This window comes from Planococcus citri, chromosome 1 (assembly GCF_950023065.1).
Source record: "Planococcus citri chromosome 1, ihPlaCitr1.1, whole genome shotgun sequence".
Taxonomy (NCBI): Eukaryota; Metazoa; Arthropoda; class Insecta; order Hemiptera; family Pseudococcidae; genus Planococcus; species Planococcus citri.
The window spans coordinates 17,271,965-17,298,746 of record NC_088677.1 but is presented as its reverse complement, the minus strand read 5'-3'; the positions used below and the strand labels follow the sequence as shown (position 1 = coordinate 17,298,746).

At 35.1% G+C, this 26,782-nt stretch overlaps 1 protein-coding gene across 2 annotated transcripts; it reads right to left on the bottom strand.

The window, feature by feature from the left end:
* Nucleotides 1-11,864: 11,864 nt before the first annotated feature.
* LOC135849403 (mucin-2-like) lies at nt 11,865-26,502 on the bottom strand. Of its 2 annotated transcripts, none has more exons than XM_065369839.1 (2): nt 26,256-26,502; nt 11,865-15,355 (listed from the first exon to the last, which is right to left on the bottom strand). In XM_065369839.1, the coding sequence occupies exon 2, from the start codon at nt 15,338-15,340 to the stop codon at nt 12,242-12,244; it is 3,099 nt and encodes a 1,032-aa protein (XP_065225911.1). In that variant the 5' UTR covers nt 15,341-15,355; nt 26,256-26,502; the 3' UTR covers nt 11,865-12,241. The 2 variants fall into 2 exon arrangements, with proteins under 2 accessions (XP_065225911.1, XP_065225906.1); XM_065369834.1 differs by having other exon boundaries at nt 26,260-26,502.
* Nucleotides 26,503-26,782: the final 280 nt, after the last annotated feature.

Below are 26,782 nucleotides of genomic sequence, written 5' to 3'. Positions count from 1 at the left end.
TTGAAGTAGGACAAGTGAGGTATACAGGCAGGGGCAGCGGTCATCAGCCAATCGTACTACGTATTACATAGTACCTAAACATGAAATGAACCCAAACACACCTATGGTGTATTATTTAATTATGTAAAATACATGGTGCCCAGTCCACTATAGGCAGACAAAAATTAAGTATGGTACATTTGTACTTAATACGTTAGTGTCAGTATCTCTGTTTGTGTCTTGTAAGCACTTCTCGTTTTATGTATTTGTTTAGGCAGAAAGCTCGTCAGAAGTCGTAGGTTCAAGTTGATTTCTTAAATTAATGTCAACGCTGCGCTCGGCGAACTACTTTTCTCGTTGGCATTCGTATTCGCATTGCAGTACAACTGCACCACGAATTCCATCAAAGTTGCTCATTCGATAATGTAACCTTGCCACACAGCGGATAACCATTATTCATCGATATTTCTCATATGTAACTTGCGCATATTTTTGGCTACCTATACATATACTTGAACGCCTGTCTACGCATCCAACTATAGTGTCTCTTTACCACGCATTTTACAACGACAACCGTAGGTAGGTATTTGATCAAATAAATCCATTTCCAAGTGTAGGAACTGCTAGGAACCGGGAAGGTAATCCTCGTAGCTGTCCAGTGTCCAATGGCCAGTGTCTAGTTGCAACCAGCTGATCTAACGGTTAGTTTTAGAGTATTGTAAGTGCCAGTGGTAATCCTTGCACTTACACGAGTACCTACATTGTACGAGTACATTCTAGTGTGCAATGTGCACTTTGGTCATCAGAAACCGATACTGATCATGTGATCATACACGCGTTGGTCGCGCGCATCATGGTTCATGGTACACGATCACGACGATTTTCTAGCGTCAATTTTGTCTTTGAGATCAACACACAGCGAACGCATCTCTGATTATTAATGCGTCAACCGTCAACCTTTGAACTAAACATAGACACTACATAGGCAATTAGACATAAGGTACCTTCATGATCATACGAGTATGTACGTACGAGTAGGTGTACTCATATTCGCATACTTACCTTACACAATGTATCGTTTCGTCAAATAAATTGCAGCTCATTATTTCTTCGTACACGTCGTACGACTATGGTTATGACTACGACCACATGATGTATACGAATCGATATACTCACCTTTAGTTTATAGGTTTACTCGTAGACTACTCAATCGTATTATGTCTAGTGTCTGACTTAGGTATAGTTACAGCCATGTAGGTGAGATCTTACTCGATATGTAGCGACAACCTCGAGTTTTTAGAAACATCGTCGTCGCTCGTAAACATTAGTACTTCTATAATCGATGGGCTAATATGGGCTAATTTATTATTTGTGATTGTAATAGCTGCGCAAAAAAAAAAACAACTAAATTGATAATAAATAAAGGAGATAACAAAATAAAAGAGTGGAGCTGAAGTGGGGGAGAGGAAAGTGATGGAAAAGAGAGTAGTGGGCAGAATACTTCTAAATGACTTTCTTTTCGAGAAAACCCCTCCTTCAGTCCCCCCTCCCCCTAACGATGTTAGCCAATTTAGAGAACTCCACAGTTGGAAAATTTTTTTTAAAAATTGAACAAATAATTGATAGTTTTTTTCAATAGGTAATCTCCTTTCATGGTTCTTTTCATAAACTTTCTATCGAGAAAAACCCATAACGTTGGCTAGTTCAACTCATCAAGTTACGAGTACCTACTTATATTAAACCTTGAAAAATGAACACTTACATATAACTATGAAATTAATGTTTGAACATGTCCGATTTCCGATTATTTTTAGACATTTAAAGTGGGGCCAAGTTCTACTCTTTTCAACGAGGAAGGAGAGCTCAAGAGTCGAAAACATAGAATATCTAGAGATTTTCTGATAAAGATGGACCAAATCCAAGAATTAGAATAAAATTAAAGGAATCATGCATGCAGTGACGTAGCCAGGATTTTCTCAAGGAGGGAGCAAAACCAGATTTTTAGGCATGAAAAATCGAAATGAGGGGTAATTTTCTGGAAATCTATTGTAATGTGTGGTATTTAATGAAAATGAAGGCAAAATTACTGCTCGAGCGAAGCGAGAGCGAAAATTTTTGGAAAAAAATGGGTCCAAACAACGAAAAAACGTCCATTTTTGCATGTTTTTTTTTTCAAATTTTCGCTCTCAAGGGGGGGGGGCATGGCCCCCTTCGCCCCCCCCTTGGCTACGCCACTGCATGCATGAACGAATTGATCAATTCTTCAATTTATGAATCAATTCGTTCGCGAATGAGTCACCTATACGAATCAATTCGTTCGCGAATGATTCACTAAAAATTATTCAATTCGTTCGCGAATGATTCGCCAAAAATTATTCAATAATTCGTTCATGAATGATTCATCAAAAATTAAGAAAATGAGTCGAATCGTTCGCGAACGAATCACTTATATGAATCGATTCATTTGGAAACGAGTCACTGATACGAATCAATTCGTTCGCGAATTATTCGTCAGAAATTATTCAATAATTCGTTCGCGAATGATTCACCAGAAATTATTCAATAATTCGTTCGTGAATGATTCACCAAAAATTAAGTAAATGAATCGATTCGTTCGCAAACAAGTCACTAATATGAATCAATTCGTTCGAAAATGAGTCACTTATACGAATCGATTCGTTCGCGAATGATTCACTAAAAATTATTCAATTCGTTCGCGAATGGTTCGCCAAAAATTATTCACTTCGTTCGCGAATGATTCGCCAAAAATTGTTCAATAATTCGTTCATGAATGATTCATCAAACATTAAGTGAATGAATCGAATCGTTCGCGAACGAATCACCTATATGAATCTATTCGTTAGCGAATGAGGTATCTGTACGAATCAATTCGTTCACGAATGATTCACTAAAAATTATTCAATTCGTTCGCGAATGATTCGCCAAAAATTATTCAATAATTCGTTCATGAATGATTCACCAAAAATTAAGTAAATGAGTCGAATCGTTCGCGAACGAATCACCTATATGAATCGATTTGTTCACGAACGAGGTACTTGAACGAATCAATTTGTTCGTGAATGATTCACCAAAAATTAAGTAAGTGATTCGATTTGTTTGCGAACGAGTCACTTATACGAATCGATTCGTTCGGGAACGAGTCACCTATACGAATCGATTCATTCGGGAACGAGTCACTCATACGAATTGATTAGTTCGCGAACGAGTTACTCATACAAATTGATTCGTTCGCGAATGATTCACTAAAAATTAAGTAATTGAATCGATTCGTTCGCGAACGAGTCACTTATACGAATCAATTCATTTGCGAACGATTCACCAAAAATTAAGTAAATGAATTGAATCGGTTCGCAAACGATTATATACCAAGTGACTCACCTAGAAATCAATCAGTTTGTTCGATCGCCAATTGGTTGTGAATGATTCGACTCGATTCGATTCACTTAGCTTAAAAACAGATCAAATTCCATGCAATAGTTTGACAAAACCCGAATCAATCGTGAATTAATTGATCCATTTGCGAATGATTCACCAAGAAATCAATCAATTTATTTAATCACCAATCGTTCAGTGATTCAATTATTTGTTCGTAAAAGATTTGGATTAGAAGAAAAGTAACCATTTCAATTTTTGGATTTCCTGTATGCTTATTTTGAGAAATTGCGAGGGAAGGGGGGTTGGCTTCCAGGCACGATTTATTTTTATTAACCTGGTGAGAAAAATTTCCTCCTTAAGAACTGACAATCTTCAAGACATTCACAAATACCTACATATACGTGTCAGTGTCTGCATCTCTTCTACGTATTTACCTAATTAAAATTTAACAAGAACTGATTGGCAAAAAAATCTGGTTGAGAGAATCCCGAAAACAACGAGTTTTGAAAAAAACCACACTTCACTGATTCGTATAGCATTAGACTACTTCCTTGGCGTTATGTAATAAGTAAATTACGTCAAATCGATACCAATTTCCACTGCCACTGCCAAGTGCCAATGTCATTGCTATCGCGGATGCTGTGCTCGACGAACGAACGATGAAAAATTTTCAAAAATGCGTGTGACGTGTTTAAATTTCGTTGATTTTTGGTGCCGTTAATAGTGAGTGGCCTAGCTTGACGTCATTTTGTTGACAATGTAGCACGGGGACGTGTTGAGCTGCAAGCGCAACAGTTGTAATTCATTTTACACGTATAGACAGCTGATGTGTCACACTGTCACATTTCGCACCTCCCTCCTCTCCTCCTCACGCCATAATGTGGCACCGCAAAGGTCCTATCAATGATCCGTGTGACCTTTCGTCACCCCGCGCTGATGACGATGACGCCATATTGCTGATGATTTAGGCTGTCTCCGTTGAAACGTTGCCAAAAAAATCTAGAAACATACTAGGTATTTGTCGGTGGAAAAATACGACTATAACCGAGAAACAAAAAAACAGGGCAAAACTGCCGATGCCTTTCGAGTAATAGGTGCTCGTAAGTGTGATAACTTCTCTAGAATCGAAGGCATTCAAGGTGAACATCGCTGATCTTACATGGTATGCGTTATCTTGTTACGTTACGTTACGTTGCATATGTCGAACAAATGTGCATTTGTTTTTAAAGTTTGTTGCGGTTTAAATTTTTTTGGTACGAAGAGGTGCTAACAGCTTATTGAAAAGACCGCCCCCACCTCCAAAAAAACACAATATTACCTAATTGAGCGTATGGTATGGGACTTTTATTTGTGTAAGTTTATACTAAAAATGGAATTCATCTGTTTTTTTCAGAGGTCGGCACCTAAATTTTATTTCTTGCGCAAACTTCGCGTTTCATGCTCGAATATAGGAACCAGTTTACATGTAATTAAATTTTTATTGATGCGGTATATATTTACATGGGTAGACAATTTTTTTTCGGCATGGTCGTTTATGGTGATTAAAGTGTCGATGTTCTCCAAATTTCTCGATCAAAATACGTACAACTACCCAAATTTAACGTTTACGACTGTGAAGTGTGAACTTCTTAATATTTTCCAAATTGCGAGAAACACTGATTCGCAGGCAGGCAGGCAGGTAGGCAGGGAGGCTGGCATTAGGCTAATAGGCAAACTTTACCTAACAAGTGAAAGATTTTTGTTTTTTATACGTCAACGAATCTACCGCTTCGTCTCGGTTAATTTGAATTTCTCGTCGGGAAATACAAGTACAAGATAGAAAATACTCGTACTACGTCGTATTTCTTTCTCCAGCCTGCCTCTGCCAATAGTCGCGGATTTCTTTTTTCAATTCCAGGAAAACTGAGTGCGCGGATTTCAAAATACGGGTATGACGTATACCTACTTACCATCGTCGACAATTATTGACATCCTGTTCAGCAAGCAACGAACTATCCTATATACATACAATTGTACATATTTTCATATTTGAAGGGTACTTACAGGGAAAAGAACCAGATGCGTCACGTTTTTAAAATTCTGAGTCATGGCGTTTTGAAGAATCAGAATGCTCTGGCTTTTTGTAGTGAATTTGAATTTCAGAAAAGTAATGACTGAAAATATATCACACAACATCCCATAAACATAAATCGAGGCAGAAGTAATAGAAAAAAAATCAAGAGATAGGTACATAAGTTACCTACTTGATAAGGTACTCTTTTCTTTAAAAAATCAAGAAAAAATCGAAAAATTAGTATTTTGCAATCACTGACGAAACTTGCGTTTTTTTTTGGGGGGGGGGAGAGGAACTTTCATTTTCCATAAAAGGAGGAGTCCCGATAAGGCCACTTTTTGGGCCCCGCACAGTTATCGACTCGAACACTCTTAAAATGTTGTAATAAATGTCCCAAATACAAATCCGTGGTTAGTTAACCCAAAATGACCAGTTTTGGGCTCCAGGGGTTCCCAAAGTTGTGAATAAATGAAGAATTTTAGGAACCACTGAGTGTTATTTTCAAAAACTTTTTCAGCTTAAAATATCTGTTTGAACCCGATAAACGTTATGCGAGGTGATTTCTTTTATTCTCGACCCTCGAAGGCAGAAATTGGGGGGTTTGATTTTTGGAAAATTTTGGAACCACCATTTTGGACCTACCCCTTTGAGCCCCGCTAAAAAGCTGCTTATAGTTTATTAATATCTGAAAGACCTCCATCCTACTAAATTTTGAGCTCAATAAAATTGTGCGCTGGTATTCAGAAATCCAATTTCCCAATTTTTCGTGATTTCGATGTTTTGGGAACCCCTGGAAAACTAGAAACCTGCAGTTTGCGCCAAACGTAACGTTTTGAAGTATATATTCAATAATCTGGATGAAAAAGTTGAATAAAGCTCCCTGTGTATTCGTAATTTTGAACCCTTTTTTTTAGAGCCCCCCACTTTAGGCACCCCTGAAAAAGGCGTTGAAGCATATTTTTTCAAATGAATTGAAGAATTTACATTTGAAACACACCAGCAAGTGCTCGATAATTTTTCATATGATTTTTACTGTAACTTTCAAAATTGAGCTATTTTGTGTCAAATTCTAAGATTTTACTCTTCGAAAAAACGTTGAACTCACGTTTTCACGATTTCAAAGAAGTAAAATCTCAGAATTTGACCCAAAAAAGCTGAATTTTGAAAGTTACAGAATAAATGAAATGAAAAATTATCGAACACTTGCTAGGATGTTTCAAATGTAAATTCTTCAAATTATTTGAAAAAATATGTGTAAATTCCTTTTTTAGGGGTGCCTAAAGTGGAGCGCTCCAAATAAAGGGTTCAAAATTACGAATATACAGGGAGCTTAATTGAACTTTTTCATCTAGATAATTGAATATATACCTCAAAACGTTACGTTTGGCACAAATCGTAGGTTTTCATTTTTTCAGGGGTTCCCAAAGTATCGAAATTACGAAAAATTGGATTTTTGAGTACCAGCGCAGAATTGTATTGAGCTCAAAATTTGGTTGGATGGAGGTCTTTCAGATACCAATGAACTATAAAAAGTTTTCTAGCAGGGTTCAAAGGGGTAGGTTCAAAATTGTGGTTCCAAAATTTTCCAAAAATGAAACCCCCCCATTTCTGCCATCGAGGGTCGAGAATAGAAAAATCACCTCGCATAACGTTTATTGGGTTCAAACAGATATTTTTCGCTAGAAAAGTTTTTGAAAATAATACTCAGTGATTCCTAAAATTCTTTATTTATTCACAGCTTTGGGAACTCCTAGAGCCCAAAAAATGGTAATTTTGGGTTAACTAACCACGGATTCGTATTTAGGACATTTATTACAACATTTTAAGAGTGTGTGAGTCGATAACTGTGCGGGGCCCAAAAAGTGGCCGTATCTGGACTCTTCCTTTGTATTTATTTTGATAGGTGAAAACACTGTTTTTTGAACAAAGAGTTTGATTTTTTTTGTTACAAAATTTTAGGATTTGAATGATTTTTTTCAGAAATTATAGTTTTGAAAAATAATATCAAAGGGGCCTGAACGAACTGAGGGCAAAAACGTTCAAAAATTCCTTTTTGATATGTGAAAGAAGCAATGTTTTTTATGCGAGGAGTTTGATTTTTTCGGTTTCAAAATCTTAGAATTTGAATGAGGGTTTTGTAGAAATCTCGACTTTGAAAAGGAAAAGCAAACAGGCTCATCGAACGAAGTGACGCGAGGAGTTTATTTTTCGATTCAAACATTTTTGAGTGTTAATAATAATAGATTTTTAGAAAGTTTGATTTTCAAAAAAAAAAACCAACAGGCTTGAGCGAAGCGAAGGCTGAAGCTTTCAAAAATTTATAAATTCAAGAAGTAAGTAAATTATTGGTGTTTTTTTAAATTTTTAAATTTTTACAATAGGTCAATTTCCCTTTATCTGGCATTTTTTGAAAGTTAACTAATAAGGAAGTAGGCACCTAGAAGAACAGACATCTTCCATGTGCAGAAATTCAGAAACAGAAAAACTACGAGTACATAAATCTTAGCCTGAGCGAAGTGAGGGCTAAACCTTTAAAATGTGTAATTCAAGCTCCAAAAATGTTGACAAAAAAGCTTCTTTATTAAGTCTAAAAATATTCAAAATTTGATAACTTTATGGAGGAGAGGGAAGGGGAGGGGGGTGGTCCGATTTCAGCCCTGAAGGTCACCTGAAATACGAGTCAGGGGTTCCCAAAACAATAACGCGATTTAATTTTGTCTACTCGTATGTAAATTGTAAAACTCAGGAGAAATTGTTGAATTTGGTCCAAATTTAAGTTGATGGTGTAGTTGAACGTCTTTCGTACCAATTCGAATGCCGGTGGCTCCTCCATCAAAAATTGACGTTTTTTCTGCAAAAAATTGCATCTTCTCGAGAACTATGAAGCCATGCTCACTTTTGACATCATTTTCGTGCTCAGCAATCTCAAATTAGCCAGAAATCATCATGAAAGGAGCAACATTTGATTTTTTTTTGAAACAATTTTGAGCCAAAAAATGGGTCATTTTCAGTAGAAAGAAACATTTTAATGGTAATCTGACACCAGAAATGAATTCGGATCCTCTGACTAAGGCTTTCTTGCTGGTTGCTGGTAATTTTTGCTGCGAAGCGATGCGACACGATGCCTGCATAGAAGTACTTCATCACATGGCATGATGTGTACGTATGAATGGTTGCTTTGCTTGGCGCCGTATATTTCCATGGTCATTCAGCGCCTGTTATTCGCACATTATGCAAATTTATTAACACTTGGATGCATTGCAATGTTAGTGTGGGTGGGGCGATGAGGTACGGTACCTTCAGGTTTCTAATTACGTTAGTAAGGTTGATCGATTTGTTAATACATTCTGCTACGTATCAAAGTTTTACGAATATGTATTGGGTATATGGGTACCTACCTGATGCTCGATATCTGACACAATGTAAGTTTATTTTGATATATCGTCAGACTTTTCGATAAAAAGAGTTGTAGCGTTCGTCAGGACAAAACCTAGCTGAGGGAAATTTTGCCTTAACCATGCAAATTTGTGTTGTTGCCGCATCCCCTCCCCCCACTTAAAAGGGAACAAAATTATGAAAAACCATTTGAAAAAAAAATAAGTATAAACGTATTTCGAGCATTGAAATATCCAGTAAACTGCATACGTTATTTCTGCTAAGAAAATAGAATCATTCTATTTCTTCCAGAATACCTTAGTCAACTCATCTTAAAAGTATAATAAACTCAGGAATTTTTCGAATTTTTCAAATTTTCCAAGCTCATTGAATTGATTGGCATGAAATTTCAATTGGATTCCGAGCCTTTGAAAACGAAAATAGGCCCTCAGCCCACGTGATTTTCCCCTTGGCATTTAATTATTTCTGGTCCACCAGAAAATCAAGACCCGACTTTTGTCTCACCCCTTCTCCATCCCACATGGAAAGAAATTTAAAAAAATTTGAAATAATTATGCTTTATTTGATATTTTTGAAAGCTCAAAATAAGACCAAGAAAGGGTAGAGGGGGTCGGCTATTTTTTTGAAATTTCTTCCGTGGAAAGACTTTCCGAAGAGATGACCAATGGCGCAAATCGCAGCCCTCTAGCTCTTTTCTAAAGGCTGCCAGGGGGTGTCAAAGTTTTCAGTGAATTTGAAATATGATCCATTTCAGCAGTGGATTACACTCGATAATCGCGATACTTACCAAAATGGATTTTTTTCAGTAGGTAGGGGTTTTGAAAGGCCTTTTGGTGATATCATAAAAATCAGTGTTGCCACTTTTTTTCGTACCTATGAAAAATTTGCTCGAAAAGTTTCAAAACGTAGTTTTCTTATCGTTATCCGACTCTCAAAAATTCTGAAAAAAAATATATTATGGAAAACTTTTCATATTTCAAAAACCCTTTCACTCGCTGAAATAAACTCATCACAAAAAAAATCAAAATTCGAAAAAATTCAAAAAATAAACGAATTTCAATGTTTTTGCTATGAGTGTTATTTTTATCAACTTTTTCATGAAATTCGTCAGAAAGAGGTCAAAATAAGACAACAGAATGAATTTAAACTTTTTTTGATGTTTGGAATTGAAAACTGAATTTTTTCGAATTTTGTTTTTTTTTTTTGTGATGAGTTTATTTCAATTTTCTCAACGGATACGTAAAAATATGGGTCGAATGGGCCAACTTCACTAATCAAAACTTTTTTTCATGTTTCAAATCAAAAAAACGTATGTTTTCCTAACTTTTAATTTTTTTTAAATCGACTTTTCGACGTAATATCATCCCAATTTCTTAATAATTATGTTGTTCAGCATGAAAATGGTGTCTATAATATATTTTTTTTAGAATATTTGAGAGTCGGAACGATATGAAAACTACGTTTGGAAACTTTTCTAGCAAATTCATAGGTACGAAAAAAAGTGGCAACACTGATTTTTGTGATATCATGAAAAAGCCTTTCAAAACCCCTACCTATTGGAAAAGAATTCATTTTGGTAGGTATCGTGGTTATCGAGTAATCCACTGCTGAAATGGATGATATTATTTCAAGTGCACTGAAAACTTTGACACCCCCTGGCAGCCTTTAAAAAAGGGCTAGAGAGCTGCGATTTGCACCATTGGTCATCTCTTCGGAAGGTCTTTCCACAAAAAAAATTTCAAAAAATCGACGACCCCCCCTTTACCACTTCTTGTTTGAATTACGTGGAATGGCCCAATAATAAAAAATGTTCTATTCTGCGAAATCCTTTTCTTCCTAATACTTAGGCATGCTATTTAAAATTTAAAAAAAACTTCAAAACATCAATAAAATTATTTCATGCGGTATTTTATGAAAAACAAAAAGGAAATCCGAACAAAAAATTTTCCAACATTATTTTTGGAATCAAAAATTATGAAAGTTTTATTGAAATCTCAAAAATTGGAAAAACTTTCTTCAGTATGAGAAAACAATTTTGAAAGAGAACGATATAAAAAAAGGTGAAAAAATATTTTAAAAAAAATACATGTTGGAAAACTGAATTTCAAAGTTTTGTTAAAATAATTTTTCATCAGCTATTACGAAAACTTTTTCATTCTTCTGTCGTTGGAATTAATTATGTATGTTTTTAATAAAATTCAGACATGTATTCCTTTGACTCATGAGATATGCAACACTGTTTTAAGGCAGTCTAGAAGTGTAGCATAAAGTGCCTTCTCAAGGAATAATTCAACACGATTATATCTCTCGAAACTTTACCTATGTGTGTGTTCTATTGCAATATGTACCTACTGACAATACAAAACGTTAATATGTTTTCGAATTTATGATTATTGATTGAAAATCTGAATCATTACACATATCTAATTGTCTACATAGCAAGCGGATTTTATCAACGCTCGTTAGCTCCAGTTTTTGCGAGCTCCAAGCTCCAAGTGCAACTAAGTACCAGATGTAAAATATTATGGTCCATGTTGAATAATGATTAACCGAATGACTTCATTTCTCAAAGTAGGCAAATATATTCACACCTGTATTCTTTTTTGTTGCTTTTGAGCTGCATCCAGGCGGGTAGATTGAATTGAAATTTGAAAAGCAGAAATTCAAGCATTCGTACCAGGTACCCACATATTGACATAAAAAGGAGTAAAAACTAGACTAATTTTTTTTCTTACAAAAATGGTTTTCAAAAAAAAAAAAAAGTTGACATGAAAATAAATAATTGATAGAATTTGTGATGCAACGCGAAAAACCCTACCATAAGTCAAATTTATGTGAATTTTTTTTTAGACCATCAAGAGTCTTTGAGAACAAACCATCAGTGATACCTATTACCTATACATCAGTTTGAAGTTTTAGTTCCAATTGTTTTAATACCTGCTCCTCTAACCAATATTCTGATATGAAAAAGTGAAATGAGATGATTTTCTTTGTTGTATCTATTCAGGAAATTAAAGAACAGTTCAAATCGAATAAAAAGTGATGCTCCAGAGATCTTTATTCATTTCAGATATATTTTTTATTCTGATATCTTATGAACTAAAACTCGACTCAATAATACTTGACACACATCACAAATATGGCCGATACCCATCATAAATAAGTATTTATAAATTTATAAATTAATACACGAGTACAAAAAAAAGAAAATATTCAAAATAAATAAATAAATAATAATATACGAAAGATACTTTTTATAATGACTGATCGTTGTAAAATAATACATAATACAAAATACAAAAAGGAACTAACACTTTTTAAACAAAAAAAAAAAAGAAGAAGAAGAAAAACGTATCAATCAATTTCGAATATAAATACACATATAAATTTTTAAAAAGAACATTAATTATTACCTATTTATGGCACAGTAATTGGTAGAAAGTTCCTAGCGTTTCCAGCCCTAGGAGCGAATCGTATCCTAATAGGTCTTTTATCTTCTTCACCTACATTTAAAAACGTATTCCAGTCTAAATAAAAGTACAACCCGTTAGGTTTAGGGGTAGGTAAATCATCTGCTGAAGGTTCTTCACTGGCAACTCCACCACCACCGAACGAATCAGCTAAATCTGGAATAGGTGCATTGTTATTAGCTGAACCTTTTGAATCATCTGCAGCTGTAGTTGTTGTTGTTGTAGAACTAGTCGAAGTAGAAGTTGTAGAAGATGCTGAAGAAGTTTCTAGAACATTAGGTTGATCAGTATTGGTGCCAAAGACCTCGGTATTGGCTCCTGGTATTGATGTGTCATCAATTGATGAAGTTATTGTACTTGATGGCACATCGGATGTTTCTGAAGATGAAGTTGTATTTGGTTGCTGTCTTTTGATTTCATTTTTACCCATTTCATATAGTTGAAGGAGTTCTTCAGTTGATAACGGGTTAGGCGGTATCATCTCAGGTTGCAGTCTGTTGCTATCCAAAGGTCTAATTGTCTGGATTACTTTTTCTGTGGTTGTGGTCGAAGAATATGTCTTGAATTTTGGAATAACTCTGACATCAGTTGTTGTTGCAGCTTCTGCTACAGGCCATGTTTTATTTGCAGGGCGGAATTTACTAGTCATGTTATCAATGGATTCAATCAGTTTCAGATTTGTGTCATTGCTCAATATATCCAACAGCAATGTATCGTTAACTTCATTGAAACTGTCGCTTTCCAAAGTATTTGTAATAGTTTGCAGTTGTTTTTCCAGTTCCTCAGCTGTAATGTTATTAGTTTCAGTTTTAACTGATAGTGACTTGATGGTTCTCAACACATCGGTGATCTTCTTCGCAGCATCATCTTGGTTCAGCTTCTCCAACTGTGAGGTAGGCTGAAAAACATGGGCACTTTTGGGTGATCTTTGTTTCAAGAAGCCGAGAGTTTCCAGTGTGTCTTTCATATCATCTGGGAACATTTCAGAATTCAGGTTCAAGGGTTTAACAACATCTGCAATTGGTTTTGCTTTCTCGGTGATCGGTTTATCATTATCGAAGAAATCAGCCACATCAGCTTCAAGGTCTGCACTACTCTGAGGTCCACTGGATGCAGGAGATGAGATCTCAGAGTCTGTGAAGTTGAATGGTGAAGTGGTGTGTATTTCCAAATCATCAAAATTCAATTCGGTTAAATTCTGCTGTCTGGAGATACGGTTTGCTGAAGTATCGTTATCGGTTTTCTTCTTAGGCAGGAGACCGAATGAAGCTAAGAGGTCTTTCATGTCATCACTAATACCGGTTTTATCTGGTTGCTTGGAATCTGGTATTTTTTTGAAACTGGTGTAAGAATCTGCATCGACACTCGGTGTAACAGGTTCTTTTCTGATGAACGGTTTTTCTGTGGTGCTTGTTGTGGATATCTGGTCAGATTTCAAGATACCTAGAGCGACCAACATGTTTTTCATGTCATTGGTCAACATATCTTGGGGTATATTTGGATTTAGTTCTTTGAAAGGTTCTGTTTCAGTGGGAGGAGTGTCGGGTTTGAAGAAATCTACATCTTTGGGAGGTTCAAAGTGGTTTATTTGGAACTGGAAGTCGCTCAGGTTTTGGGATGGAATAGAATCCAGTGATTCAGATACCAAAGGATCATCATCAACATCTTCTGTAACATTATACACAGCAATATCATTCAATGAACTTGGGGCAAAAGTTGTGGTGGTGGTGGTGGTTGTAGTTGTTGAAGGTGTTGTGGTAGTTGTGGTTGTGGTTGTTGGAGTTGTTGTGGTACTTGGAGGTGCATAAGTAGTTGTAGTGGATCTTCTAGGCGAAGTTGTGAACAATGGTGTGGTCCTTCTTGTAGTGGTAGTAGGTGGAGTTGTTGTGGTAGGTATACTTTTGGGTGTTGTAACAGCTTCAGTGGTGGTGGTAGTAGTAGTTGTAGTTGTTGGGGTAGTGGTGGTTGGGCTGCTGGTTGTGGTGGTTGGAACATTCTGGTAATGGAAGCTAGGTACAGAAATGGGTTTATTTTTATGAGAAAACGATGGCAAAAATTCCTTATTGGTTTGTTTGAGCAAAGTTGTATATCGAACTGCTGTATAAACTTGTTCAGGATCTACTTGAGCTGGTTGAGAACCGAATGAGCCATCAGGTTGAGTAAATTCTGTAGTAGTGGCTTCGGTAGTAAGCTTAGTTTTTTGAGGTTTCTTAGTAGGTTGTTTGGATGGCCTCTTTGGTACGGTGTGTATATGAGATTCAGTGACAGGTTTCACTTCGGTGGTGACTTCTTCAGATTCAGGCATTGAGGCAATCATCGAAGGTGATAAAAATTTATTGATTTCAAGAGGTTTAACAGACTCGAACATCTCGAATGGATTATTCCTCGTAGGACCAGCTGCAGCAGTGGTCAGCTGAGTAGTACTTAACACACTCGACGAACTGGTCAAATCAGTTACATCTGTACTGGCCCATTCAGGTTTATGATTACTCGGTAGACCATTAAGATCTTCAACAAACTTGAAGCTCTCAGGGTATCCGTAATCTAAAGGCGATTTTTGCGGTTTAGATGACATCTTCTTGACCAAAAAATTTGTATAAGGGTGTCTCTCTTCCTCCACTTTGAAATCCTCAAAAACGTCGTAGTCAGCTCTATGCTCAGGTTTGGAGACACCTCGATCATCGACTATAGCTGTGATCGGTTTTTGCGTATACCACATTTGTAGATCGTCGGTATCGTTGGTGTTTGGTTTTACGGGTAATACGAGCATAATATCTTTCTCGTATCCGATTCTCGATTTACCATCGATCTCATCTGGTACTACAATAGGGAGCGATTTGTGTAATTTGTTGTGGAAATGTCTGGTTTCACCGTTCGACGATAAACCAGTTACCACCGATGGCTCGTAGGTCTCACTTTCGCGGTACGCTTTGGAAAGTTTATGGGTGGTGAGCGGAAGTGGCGGATTCAATGTTGAAGGTAGAGCTGTGGAATGCGCGTAGTCGGCGTAAACCAGAGCATACCACAGGAGTAAACACAGCCACATTTTTTTTCGGCGGCCCTGTGAAAAAAAATCGTACAGATTACTCGATGCGATATTATTATTAGTTTTTTGCATGAATAAACTGATAACGTTATAGGCCTACATAGAATAAGATTTCGTGTATTTTAGGAGGTAGGTATCAAATAACACATCAAACTAGCGAACTATTCATTCGTATATTGGAATAAAATCATTCGCCTTCTAATGACTAATGATAAAGAAAAAGAGCTCTCGTCACGTTTTGAAAAAAAATTCGGATCAAAAATTTCAAATTTTTATAGAAGCTCAGGCAAGCCCTCAACTTATCGTCAGCAAATAGAAAATCACAAAATGCTTCCTCAAAATACAAATTCGGAACTTGATTTTTCAGTCTTCAGGAGCAATTGGAGGGGGGGGGGGAGGTTGACAGAAGTAGGGTTGGAAAGGTTAGATCGATGAACTAATGATATTTGAAATGTCACGTGACATCATCATTTGTTCAATTTTCAGGGTCAAACAGAGGATTGGGATTGTCTGCCCCGGGGGGGGGGGTTGTTGGAAGGGTCAGATAAAGAAAACGAAGCAATATTCACACTCAGCGTCCTTTTCTGGAATAAAAGCCAATCATTTCATTTGCTTTACATTACACAATATTTTGAACTTGTACATAAAATGTTGATAAAACAGGCAAATCAAGTTGATTTTTACTTTATTTAAGGAAGTAGGCTACACAGATTATGAGAAATTTTCTGATGGTACATATAATATTATGTACTTTTGGATGCGTGATTATTCCCCCCCCCCTCCGACATAAACCATTTGAAGAAAAAATTTCAATGCTAAAATTGTTTCTTTATTGGTTCTCTTCAAAATTTGTTCGAAGTTTGAAACATTTTTTTCAAATTTTTTATAGCAAAAAGTATAGGACTGGTTCTATGAATTTTTAAAAATTAGGTATGGTAAGCAGTGGGGAGATGTCGAAAATTACCCTTTTTCAATCGCTGTCCTCTTTATGAACTCTTACGAAATAAATTCATAATGACGAAAAATTTTCTTTTTTTGATGCTCTACAATAATTTTTGTTTGAAAATTCTCAACATATTTGATATCTGAAAAAGGAACCTAGACTCGAGGTTTTATTCGATTCTGATTTGAACCTGGACGCGATTTTGTACAGGCCAAGGTCTGAAACCTCATAACCAAAATTGCAGATACTCAAATTAAATTTTGGATTTTTGGGGAATTTTTTGAAAATTCAAAATTGACCATTTTTTGCCATTATGTAATGTTTTTTTTTTTTTGGTAGGTCTGTAAAAATGATGGAAATTAGTCCTGGAACTAATGTCGATTCCCTCGAACCGGAATTCGCCAATTCTAGCAATTCTGGAACCTCCTAAACGATTTTCGATTCCTCCCGAATTTTAAAAATTTTCCAGAAGGTGGATTTCAGATTTAAGCAGCTAAGAAACTAGTTGCGGTTCACCCTCGACTTGTTCAAAGAATTCATCCACATTTGATCTCATTTCTGGGCAGGCACCTCGAATGTTTTTTTTTCATCAGAATATTTTATAAAGTACCTATAAACATTCACAAAATTCTCAATTCGTTGGGAATAAATTTCGAAAATGTGCAAGAATCGCACATCTTGTGTGACATCAACCCCCTCCCCCTCCGATCCAAATGTTTCAACTTTCAGATATCATTGTGCCGAATTCCAGGCGAACATCTCAAGTCTGTTTTTTTTTACCAGAATTGCAGATAAATTCATTGAAACAAATTCTTTTTTGTTTGAAGGGAAATTTGCTCGAAAATGGCATCATATTTTGTTTAGAACCCCCCCCTTCCTCTTCATCCTAATTTCGCAATCTTCAGGCATCCTGGATTCTCCAGCGTGATTTTTATTGATTTCTATAAAATTTTAAATTTTCTCCTGGAGGTTTGAAAACTATTTTGGGCAGATAAAAAATTGATTTTTGGCTTCTCCTTGGCCAGTTCAAGGATTTATTCACATTTGATCTGATTTTCAGAGGGATACCTCAAGAGTGATTTTTTTTTGAGCAGAATATTTCATGAAGAAAATATTCAAAAAAAGTCAATACTCTTCTGTTCGTTGAGAAATTTTAGAGATTAGTACAAATGACCTGGATCTTGCCTAAAACCAACCCCTAGAATCGGAATTTCGCAATTTTTGACCATTCTGGAGTCTCCAGCGCTATTTTCGTTTTCTCGTGAATTTTCTTATTTCTCCAGGAGGCGTGGAAATTAATTTAGGTACCCAAAAATCGAGTTGATGATTATCCTTGACCTCTTCAAAAAGGATTTAATCACGTTTGAGCTAATTTCCAGGATGGACACCTCGAGTGCGATTTTTTGAGCAAAATATTTTTGAAGAAAAAATTTATAAAATCAATACTCTTTTGTTCGTTGAGAAATTTTGGAGATTGACACTAATGGCCAGCATCGACTTGCCTGAAACTAAACCCATTGAATCGGAATTTCGCAATTTTTGGCCATTCTGAAGTCTCCAGCGCTATTTTCGTTTTCTCCAGATTTTTTTTAATTTTCTCCAGGTAGTGTAAAAATTACTTTGGGCACCCAAAAATCGAGTGGTTGCTTATCCTTGACCTATTCAAAGGACTTAAACACATTTGAGCTGATTTCCAGCTGGCCAGCTGGCCACCTCAAGAGCGACTTTTTTCGCAGCATATTTTAATGAGGAAAAAATTCAAAACTGGAGTCTCCAACGCTATTTTCGTTTTCTCCAGAATTTTCAAATTTATCCAGGAAACGTGAAAATTAATTTGGGCACCTAAAAATAGAGTTGTGATTTATACTCGATCTATTTAACAATTTTTCCCACATTTGGGTCAATTTCCTAGCATGACACCTCGAGTGTGTTTTTTGACCAGCGTTCTCCACTTACCTATATCATTATAAAAATGAACTGGTCAAAAAATACACTAGAGGCATCCGACTGGAAATCGTCTAAGATGTGGATAAATTTTTTAAACAGACCGAGGATACCTATGCCATAACTGGATATTTAGCTGCCCAGATGATTTTCACCCCTCTAGAAAAAATTTTGAATATTTTGGAGAAATTGAAAATCGCCCTGAAGGTTCTAGAATGATCAGAAATTATGAAATTCGGTTCGAAAGAGTTGTTAAATCAAGTGTGAGGATTAATTTCATATCATGTTTTGTACCTACTTGATAAGTTGAAGTATTCATAGAAAACAAATTTTATTGTCAAAGATGGTCAATTTTGAACTACTCAAAAATTCACTAAAAATCGAAAAATCACTTCAGGTGTGGGGGGGGGGTTAGGACCCGGCTCTGTCCAAAAATTCCTATCCCGTTCAAATTGGAGACAGGTTCCTTGAAAGTTTCCCTCGTGAATAATTTAGGAAGTTGGGCCGAAATCTGAAATGTGGACCCTTGTGACCCTCCCAAAGGGAGACAACATATGCATGGATTTCAGGGAAGTTTGGAAATATTGAAATAGGTACCTATCTATTTCACTGTGCTTTTATCCAAAACTTCATCCCTCTTCAATAATTTTTTTTTGTTTGTTTTTGCTTTTTTAAACCTAAAAAACCTGAACTAAAAAATAACACCAACAAGTAGGTACCTACCCCATTTAATCCTAAATCAGTCTTCCCGCATATTCACCAAGCGTATAAAAACGATTACATACAATTTTTTTCAAACGAAAGTAGTTCACATACAAAAATATGATGGTATCCGGGCTACGTTAGTAAAAATTCTCCGAAGCTCCAGTGATTCCCTATCCTATGTACCTACTACCTACTGGTCACTTAAGAAGAAAAAAAATTCGTCATCTCGTAGAATATGTACGCTTAGGTACTCTTGGTGTTACATATCTATGTAAATATAAATAAGTGAAATATCTTTGTATTACGTATGTATAGGTAAGTACATGGAAGACCTTGCGAAGGTAACTTTCACCCGATCATTTGCTTAAGGTACGTCGACATTATCATTTCACTTTCTATCATTATCACCATATATCATGACTCAGTTCCACGTGTGTTGTGTATAGATTACGCGTAATATCATAATACTCCGTATGTATGTATGTGTATGCATATCTTTTGCAACGGCATTTACACCAAATAACTACACAATATCGATAAATCATTAAATCGCTTCCCATTCATATACCCGGCTACCTCCTCCTGCTGTTACACAATGCACTAAATATTACACGGTGTACTTCGTCGATCATCGTGTAAAAAAATACGAGCATAATTAATTCCTATACGAATAATTTTAACCACCGAACGTAAAATTTGTCATGTTTTTTTATAGGTATTTATTTTACAACAAAATCACCTCACACACACAACTCTTCGAAATTTTAAAATTAATTACCGAGCTATAAACTCGCGCGATTCTCATCGAATTATTTTTAAATTAACGTGTAATAAAATCAATGAACGAACACCTCCAGCTCCGTTCGTTTATCCGCCGAAAATACCTTCCGTGTTAATCTTATTAACCTGAGTGTAAAATTTCGTTGTACTTTTTTTTCATTCTTCACAGATCGTTAATTTTGTCGAGATGTTAGGAATTAGCTTGGCTCCTTTTAAATATGCAAATACGTATTTTTTTCCACGTAATTAAACGTGGATTTGAAATTATACGCGATTAAGAAGTCAAAATAATGAACGAACTTGTTACTTTGGCGGTCATTTTATGCATCAAAGCGAAAAAAAAGTAGACGATGACAAAAAAATGAGGAAAAAAGTACTATAACAGAACAGAACAGAAAGTAACTGTAAAAATATGGGTAAAAGTAAAATTTACTGTGTGTAGGTAAAACAAGACCAACACGTAAAAAGTTACGAATTATTTTTCATTTTTAATTGATTGTTTTCTGATTTTTGTGTAGATATGAATAATGATGTTGAGGTAACATTAAATCGGAATAATTTATGTAATTGGATCGAATTACTGAAACCTACCGTAATATTGATCGGTTTATTGTGAATTTTAAAATTGAAGTGAGTAAAAATAAACGGTAATAATCAAATCAAGTTCCATTGGGTGTAATCAAGGAAGGAAGCAGGGACGTCGAGAAGGGAGGCAAAGGGGATAAATCGGGCCTCGTTTGGGAGCAGGTGTAACAGAAATGTCTAAAGTTAGGACCAGACATTTTTTTTTTTAGAAATAATGAAAAAACCAAAATGAAACTTTAACAAAATTTAATAAATAAAAATTGACCTAGAACTGTGCCCATAAGAACTCAAAGTGTTGCATTTTTCCAGAAATTTTCAAAAAATATCAACTTTTCTGCAAGGAGTGGCAAAAAAGTCTCACTTTTGATAAACAGATAGGTAAGTACGTATTTCAAAAAAGTATGCATCATTTTTTTGCCAACAAAATTGACAAAAGCAAAAAGTCATGCTTTTTAATAATATTTCCAAAGTCTCACTTTTTGCAAAAAATTGATAAAAATTCTCATCATTTTCAAAAGCTACTATCGTAGCAGATTCTGGAGGATTTGAAATCTGCCAAAATCCGTGTAAAAAGAACAAACCTAATATAAAATAATTACTTGATTATTTTATAATGGATACAAGCCTTTGCTGGCATCTTACAACTCGCGTTAGTGAATAGACAACTCTTAATAATAATGTTAAGTATTAGCTTAAGTATTATTAATCAGCGATGAAGTAATGTAAAATTAATAAGACATGGTTAGGTTATGCCTTTCATCTAGGTCTTAAGGTATAGGTGTAGATATGAGAGATCAACACCCATAGGGAAAAAGTGCATAAATTAAACTAAATAAGCATACTTCACTACTTGTGACGCGACCAGCGATACCATACCATAAGTCGGAAAACTTTTTTTTGAGATAATCGCGTTTTCATGGAAAAAGTCAGAAAATATCAAAAAAAATTTTTTTGTCGATTCATATACTATGAAGCCTATACTTTGGAATGGGTGTACCCACCGATCTCAAACACGTCGTTTTAGTGGTAAAAACCCGGTTTAACAAAAGTGCTTTTCATAAAAAAATGTCGAAAAAAAAAAAATATTATGATGTAAAACCATTAAAAGATGAAGAAAATCAAAAAAAAAAAAAAAAAAATGTTCACTGGTTTTTAAAAATGTTACAAAAATAACCCAAACTTTCAAAAACGTTTTTCTCAGAATTTTGGTTTTTGAATTTCAAAAAATACGTAACTTTGAAATTTTGCAAATTTGTCAGATTTTAATATTTTGAAAATCTGTTTGCACCATTGAAAAGAGGAAGAAAAACACTACCAGAAACCACAATAAAACGAAAAAAATTTTTGCCGACATATGGTATGGTATCGCTGGTTGCGTCACACTTACAGACACTCCGGTACAACAATTGTCGACATCGACATTTACATCGACTATGTTTTTTTCCAACATGATGATGGAAAAGTGACCAATAAGTTATTTAATAGGAATCTTCTGTCTGTAAAGAAGCCAGGTTAATGAAAATTTTCGAAATTTTCTCATTATTTATACCTCGACATGCGATGTCGACATGTTGATGTAAAATTTGATGCTTGAAATTTACATCCACAACTATGTTGACCAATTTTTCAGAATTAAAATTTCTGTTTCAGTGTTTAAAAGCTCAGTAAACATTTGAAAAGATGATATTTGTTTGAAGGGAGAAAAATTTTTTAATGGCCTTGATAAAATTATTCACTTTTTCATAGTTTGGAGTTGTCAATGTTATGTCGATGTGAAAGTCAATTGTCCACAAATACATCGACACTAACATCAACCAAATTTTTGAAGATTTCTCAAATTTGAAAAATGAAGTTGATATTGTGGAATGTGGATGTATTTGTTGATGTCAAATTTCACATCGACATTAACATTGACATGTCGTCAACATGAAAATGTATTAGTTTAGTACTCTTAGATAACCTATTGCACCTTTCAGTATAAAGAGTTTAATGTTCAACTAAACTGAATATGGATTTTCGTTCTGTACTTCTTGGAGGTGGACTCCGCTTTGATGCTGCTTTCGCTTTCAGCATGAGCAATGGCCACCTAAGTGTGTAAGAGAAAATGATTTTTGGAAAAAAATTTCAATTTTGAAACTAAAATTTAACAATTTTGCGTAGCTGGAGGTTGACGTAAATTTTGATGCCAACGTCAATCCATCCACATCCGTCACATTTGGACTCCACATGTCGATTTAAATTTCGACCCTGTGTGGAGCCAATTGTTGACATAAATGCCGATCAATATTGGTTGACAATTACATCAACAATTGGCTCGACACATAGTCAAAATTCACATCGACATGTGGCATCCAAAAGTGACAGATGTGGATGAGTCGACATTCACATTGAAATTAGCATGGTCATTGCTTTACTGGCTGTACTTATTTGCTGTCTCTTTCGGGGACTCTACTCAGGCTAAGAGCATCAACAGAAATGGATTACATGATCATTATTAACCACATTAAATTGCACGAATTATCCACTTAGACAGTGGGCTAAGCTGGGAAAGAGGGACCAAGGGGAAAAGCTCCGTTGCCTTTATGTCTGTATGTTGACAAGGAACCAGCCATCGCAAGTAACCAAAAACAAGTAAAGTTGATGGCAGGAGATCAGACTCAGGCGGAGCCCTTGAGCTACAATACACAGATCTACAAAATAGTTCCCAAAGTTACCATACTTCCAGTCTATACCTAAGGGGGATTATTTTAGTAACTGCTAGGGCTATCAGGGCATATTTTCTCATATCAAGTTTTGTTTTTGACCAAATCAAAAAATTGAAAGAAATCTCAATTTTTTGGCTGAAAATTGCCAAAAAAATATAATTTTCTCAATAATAAGGCTACTTATCAAAAAGGTTAGCTAGCCCATGTTTTTCGCTTTGTCAACATTGCTTAAAATAATTCTTGGTAGGCACATATTTGCAGAAAATTCCAAAACAACTCATTTTTTCCAAAAATTGCCCAAAAGCCAAACTTTATTGAGAAAAATTGTGAAAAAGTAGATATTATTTTTTGCCAGTAGGAGAGACCAAGAAATCCAGCTTTTTGCTGAAATTGTCGAAAGGCTTATGTTTTGACCAAAAGTTCTTCTTTTTACATTTTTTGACCAAAAATTTTCCTTTTTAAATTTTTTGACTAAAAATTCTCCTTTTTAAATTTTTTGACCAAAAATTCCCCTTTTTTTAGCATAATTGCTAAAAAGTGTCACTTTTTCCATAAATTACCTACACAGAAGTCTCGCTTGTGACAGAAATTTACAGAAAATATCACTTTTTGGCAAAAATTGTCAAATATACTTATCTGTTGCTATTGCTATTTTTAAAAAACTTGACTAAAATTGTAGTTCTTTAGCAAATTGGCTAAAATTGAGCAAGAGTAAGCTTATTATAGCTTAGGGGTTTTCACCAAAAATTGCAAAAAAGGTATCTACATACCTTATCAATTTTTTGTGGATAAGGTATTTGTTATAAACTTATAAAAATAGCAATCTTTCTCTAAATTTGCCAAAGTCTCACTTTTGGACAAAAATCCTTGCTTTTTCGCAAAAGTACCTACTAAAAAGCTTCACTTATTTTCACAAATCTCGCTTGTGGCAGGGAATTGTCAAAACTTTTTGCCAATATATTTTTCAAAAACTTGTATTTTTCTGAAATTATCAAAGCCTTGTTTTTTGACAAAAATTCTCGCTTTCTTATGAATCAACAAAAACAGCCTCTTAAAAATTGTCGTTTTCTATCAAAAAGTCTCACATTTTCAAACAATTTTTCAGAAGTTTTGGCGCTTTTGCCAAAAAATGCAAAAAAACATCATCACCTACTTACTTGTTTTACGAATAATAGTTCCGAATTCTGCTAAAATTTGTCAAAGTCTTGCTTTTTACTAAAAGTTGACAACATTCAGCAAAAGTGCTGAAAAATTCAAATTTTTTCCAAATTGTTGCCAAAAATTTCCAAAAAGTCTCGTTTTTTTTTTTACAAAAAAAAAAAAAAAAAAAAAAAAAACAGAACATTTCAACTTCAAAATGTTTTGTTTTCTTCATATTTTTTTTTTGGTAATTTTTTCAACTTTTTTCCGTTACTTTTTTGGGCTTTTTTGGTTCCTTGGGGGGGGGGGAATCGAGCACCGGCCCTGGAATTCATTTTTAGCCAATTCACAGCAAATTAAAATTTTTGGAGAATTTGAAACTCACCAGAGGCTCCAGAAATCAGTCGAGAGGATTTCGAAAATGCATCAGCCAAAGTTGACCAATAAATGCTCTAAGTTCTCTTTTACTCTTTTAGAGCAAATTGAAATGTCTGAAAAATTGAAAATGCGCTGGAGGCTCCATAATGGCTCGAAAGTGGCTGTTTTGGAAAATGAGAGTGTATGGTAGGGATAAACTGAAGGAGCTTATTCTCGCAGGTTTGTTTGGGTTTTTTCTTTAAAATAATGAAAACATTAAAAATTCACCATGATAAGTACTCGTACTTGCTTTAAATATTCAAGTTTTTCAAATGTTCAAAAATTCGTCAAAAATCCAAAAATGAATTGTATGAGTTTGAGAATTTACTTTGAAAAATCCAAATCAATGTGGAGAGAAGTTCAAAATATTGAAAAAGGACCAAAACATTATTTTCTGATTTTTCAGTAAGTATGTTCTATTTGTATGTTAATGGTATTTTTTGGTTGCTACTACATGGCCATAAACCTATTTGAAAACGACCCCCACCCCCAAAGTCGTCAATTTTGCCAAAAATTTTCCTCATCAATGATGCCGAACTACAGCATAGACTCCAATTCGAACCAAATTCGCCAATTTTTCATTGGTTTATGGTTTTTATTTTAAAAATTGGATTGCGCCATTTTGAGAACCCTCGATACCTAACCAAGTGGTTACCCTACCATTGACCATGACCTCTAAAAGCAAACGTCTGCTTCTCGATTTAGAATCGCATCCAAGAAGTTGTTGAACTCGAACAGCAAGTTGCGATTTTAAAAAGTATAAGTAAATAAAATAATTTTAAGACAATTATTTAAAGAGAAATTAGGTACTACTTCAGTAGCTCAAACACACTTCAACAAAAAAATGCCCATACTCCCCTCCCCCTCCCCCCGGAATCACAAGGTCAAAAAGTTAATGCGTACGCTATAAAAATTCAATTACTTTTCCCATCGAAATGATCGATGGATTGCGATAAAGTAGGCATATTTTTTCTACAAACCGTTACTTTTTAGATTATAAAATTAATCTATTCATTTCTTTTTCACCTGGCAGATATTACAGAAAAAAAAAAGATTTGAATAGCCTACGAAGTACGCAATTTGTACGAGTCACGAACTTCATACTACATAGAATTGAAATTGCACGAGGAATTTTCATGCTAAAGGCGTTCCAAGATCGTATATTGCGTGCTCGGAACACGTATTATGAGGCGATTAAAAGTTGATCGGTTGAAGAAAAAAATTTCTCAAAACGTGCGCAAATTATGTTTTAAATTTTTGTAAAACGGCCAACCGGAAATAAAGCCCACTAACCCGAAAGTGCAATGCATACTACCTAATTGATAATATTAAAGAAACAATATAATTAAATACAGGAACCAGTTTCGATATGTCATAGTGAAGTATTCGTAGATTTAAATCTATTAGAAAACGTTTTTAAAAGATGACTTCGAATATTAAAGACGTGCTTAGTAATGTTTGGATACCGCATTAGTATGTTTACATACATGATCAACTTCCAGCTGGTGTGAAAGTTTTTTTACTGGCCGGATATATTAGCTTTAATGTGTTGGTAAAGTTCTATACGATAGTGTAAAATTTTGATTCAATATTAAGCTTTTTTGGAGGGGAAATTCATTTTTGAAACACTATGAAAAAAAAACGTTATCAGTTTATACAATACAATACGTGAAATAGGTAATTAAATCCATCATACCTACCATCGCCGTTGAAACGAAGATCTAACCGGAATCTCAACGAAGTCTCATTTGAAGATGATTGAAAAAAAAATCGATCACAAACACGTAATGTTATTCACAATGATTGAAAAAAAAACACACACAGACGTCACGGTGTATTATCTTTGTATTTTTACTGAATCGATTATTTGATAACAGAGAGGACGTTGCGTTGATGTGTAACACTCCAGCAACATATTAATATTACTACTGAAGTCTGAGAAGTCTCCGGTGGTAGGTACGTACAAGTTGATGACCCACTTTCACCTTCCGCCGTTAGCCGGTTTATATGGGCATGGTATTACCTACTCGATGACGGGCTGATCCCGCAGAATTTTCATAGGCAATTTTTTCCAGATTAATTTTCATCTAGGTGTAGGCTACCCTATCTTCTCGACAAAATTTTATTTTACAAAATTAGATATCCACTATAAGAAGCTGCAGGTCGCATCACAATATTCTGTAAAATAATTAAAATCTGTGCGAGTAGCTTCCGTTTAGAGGT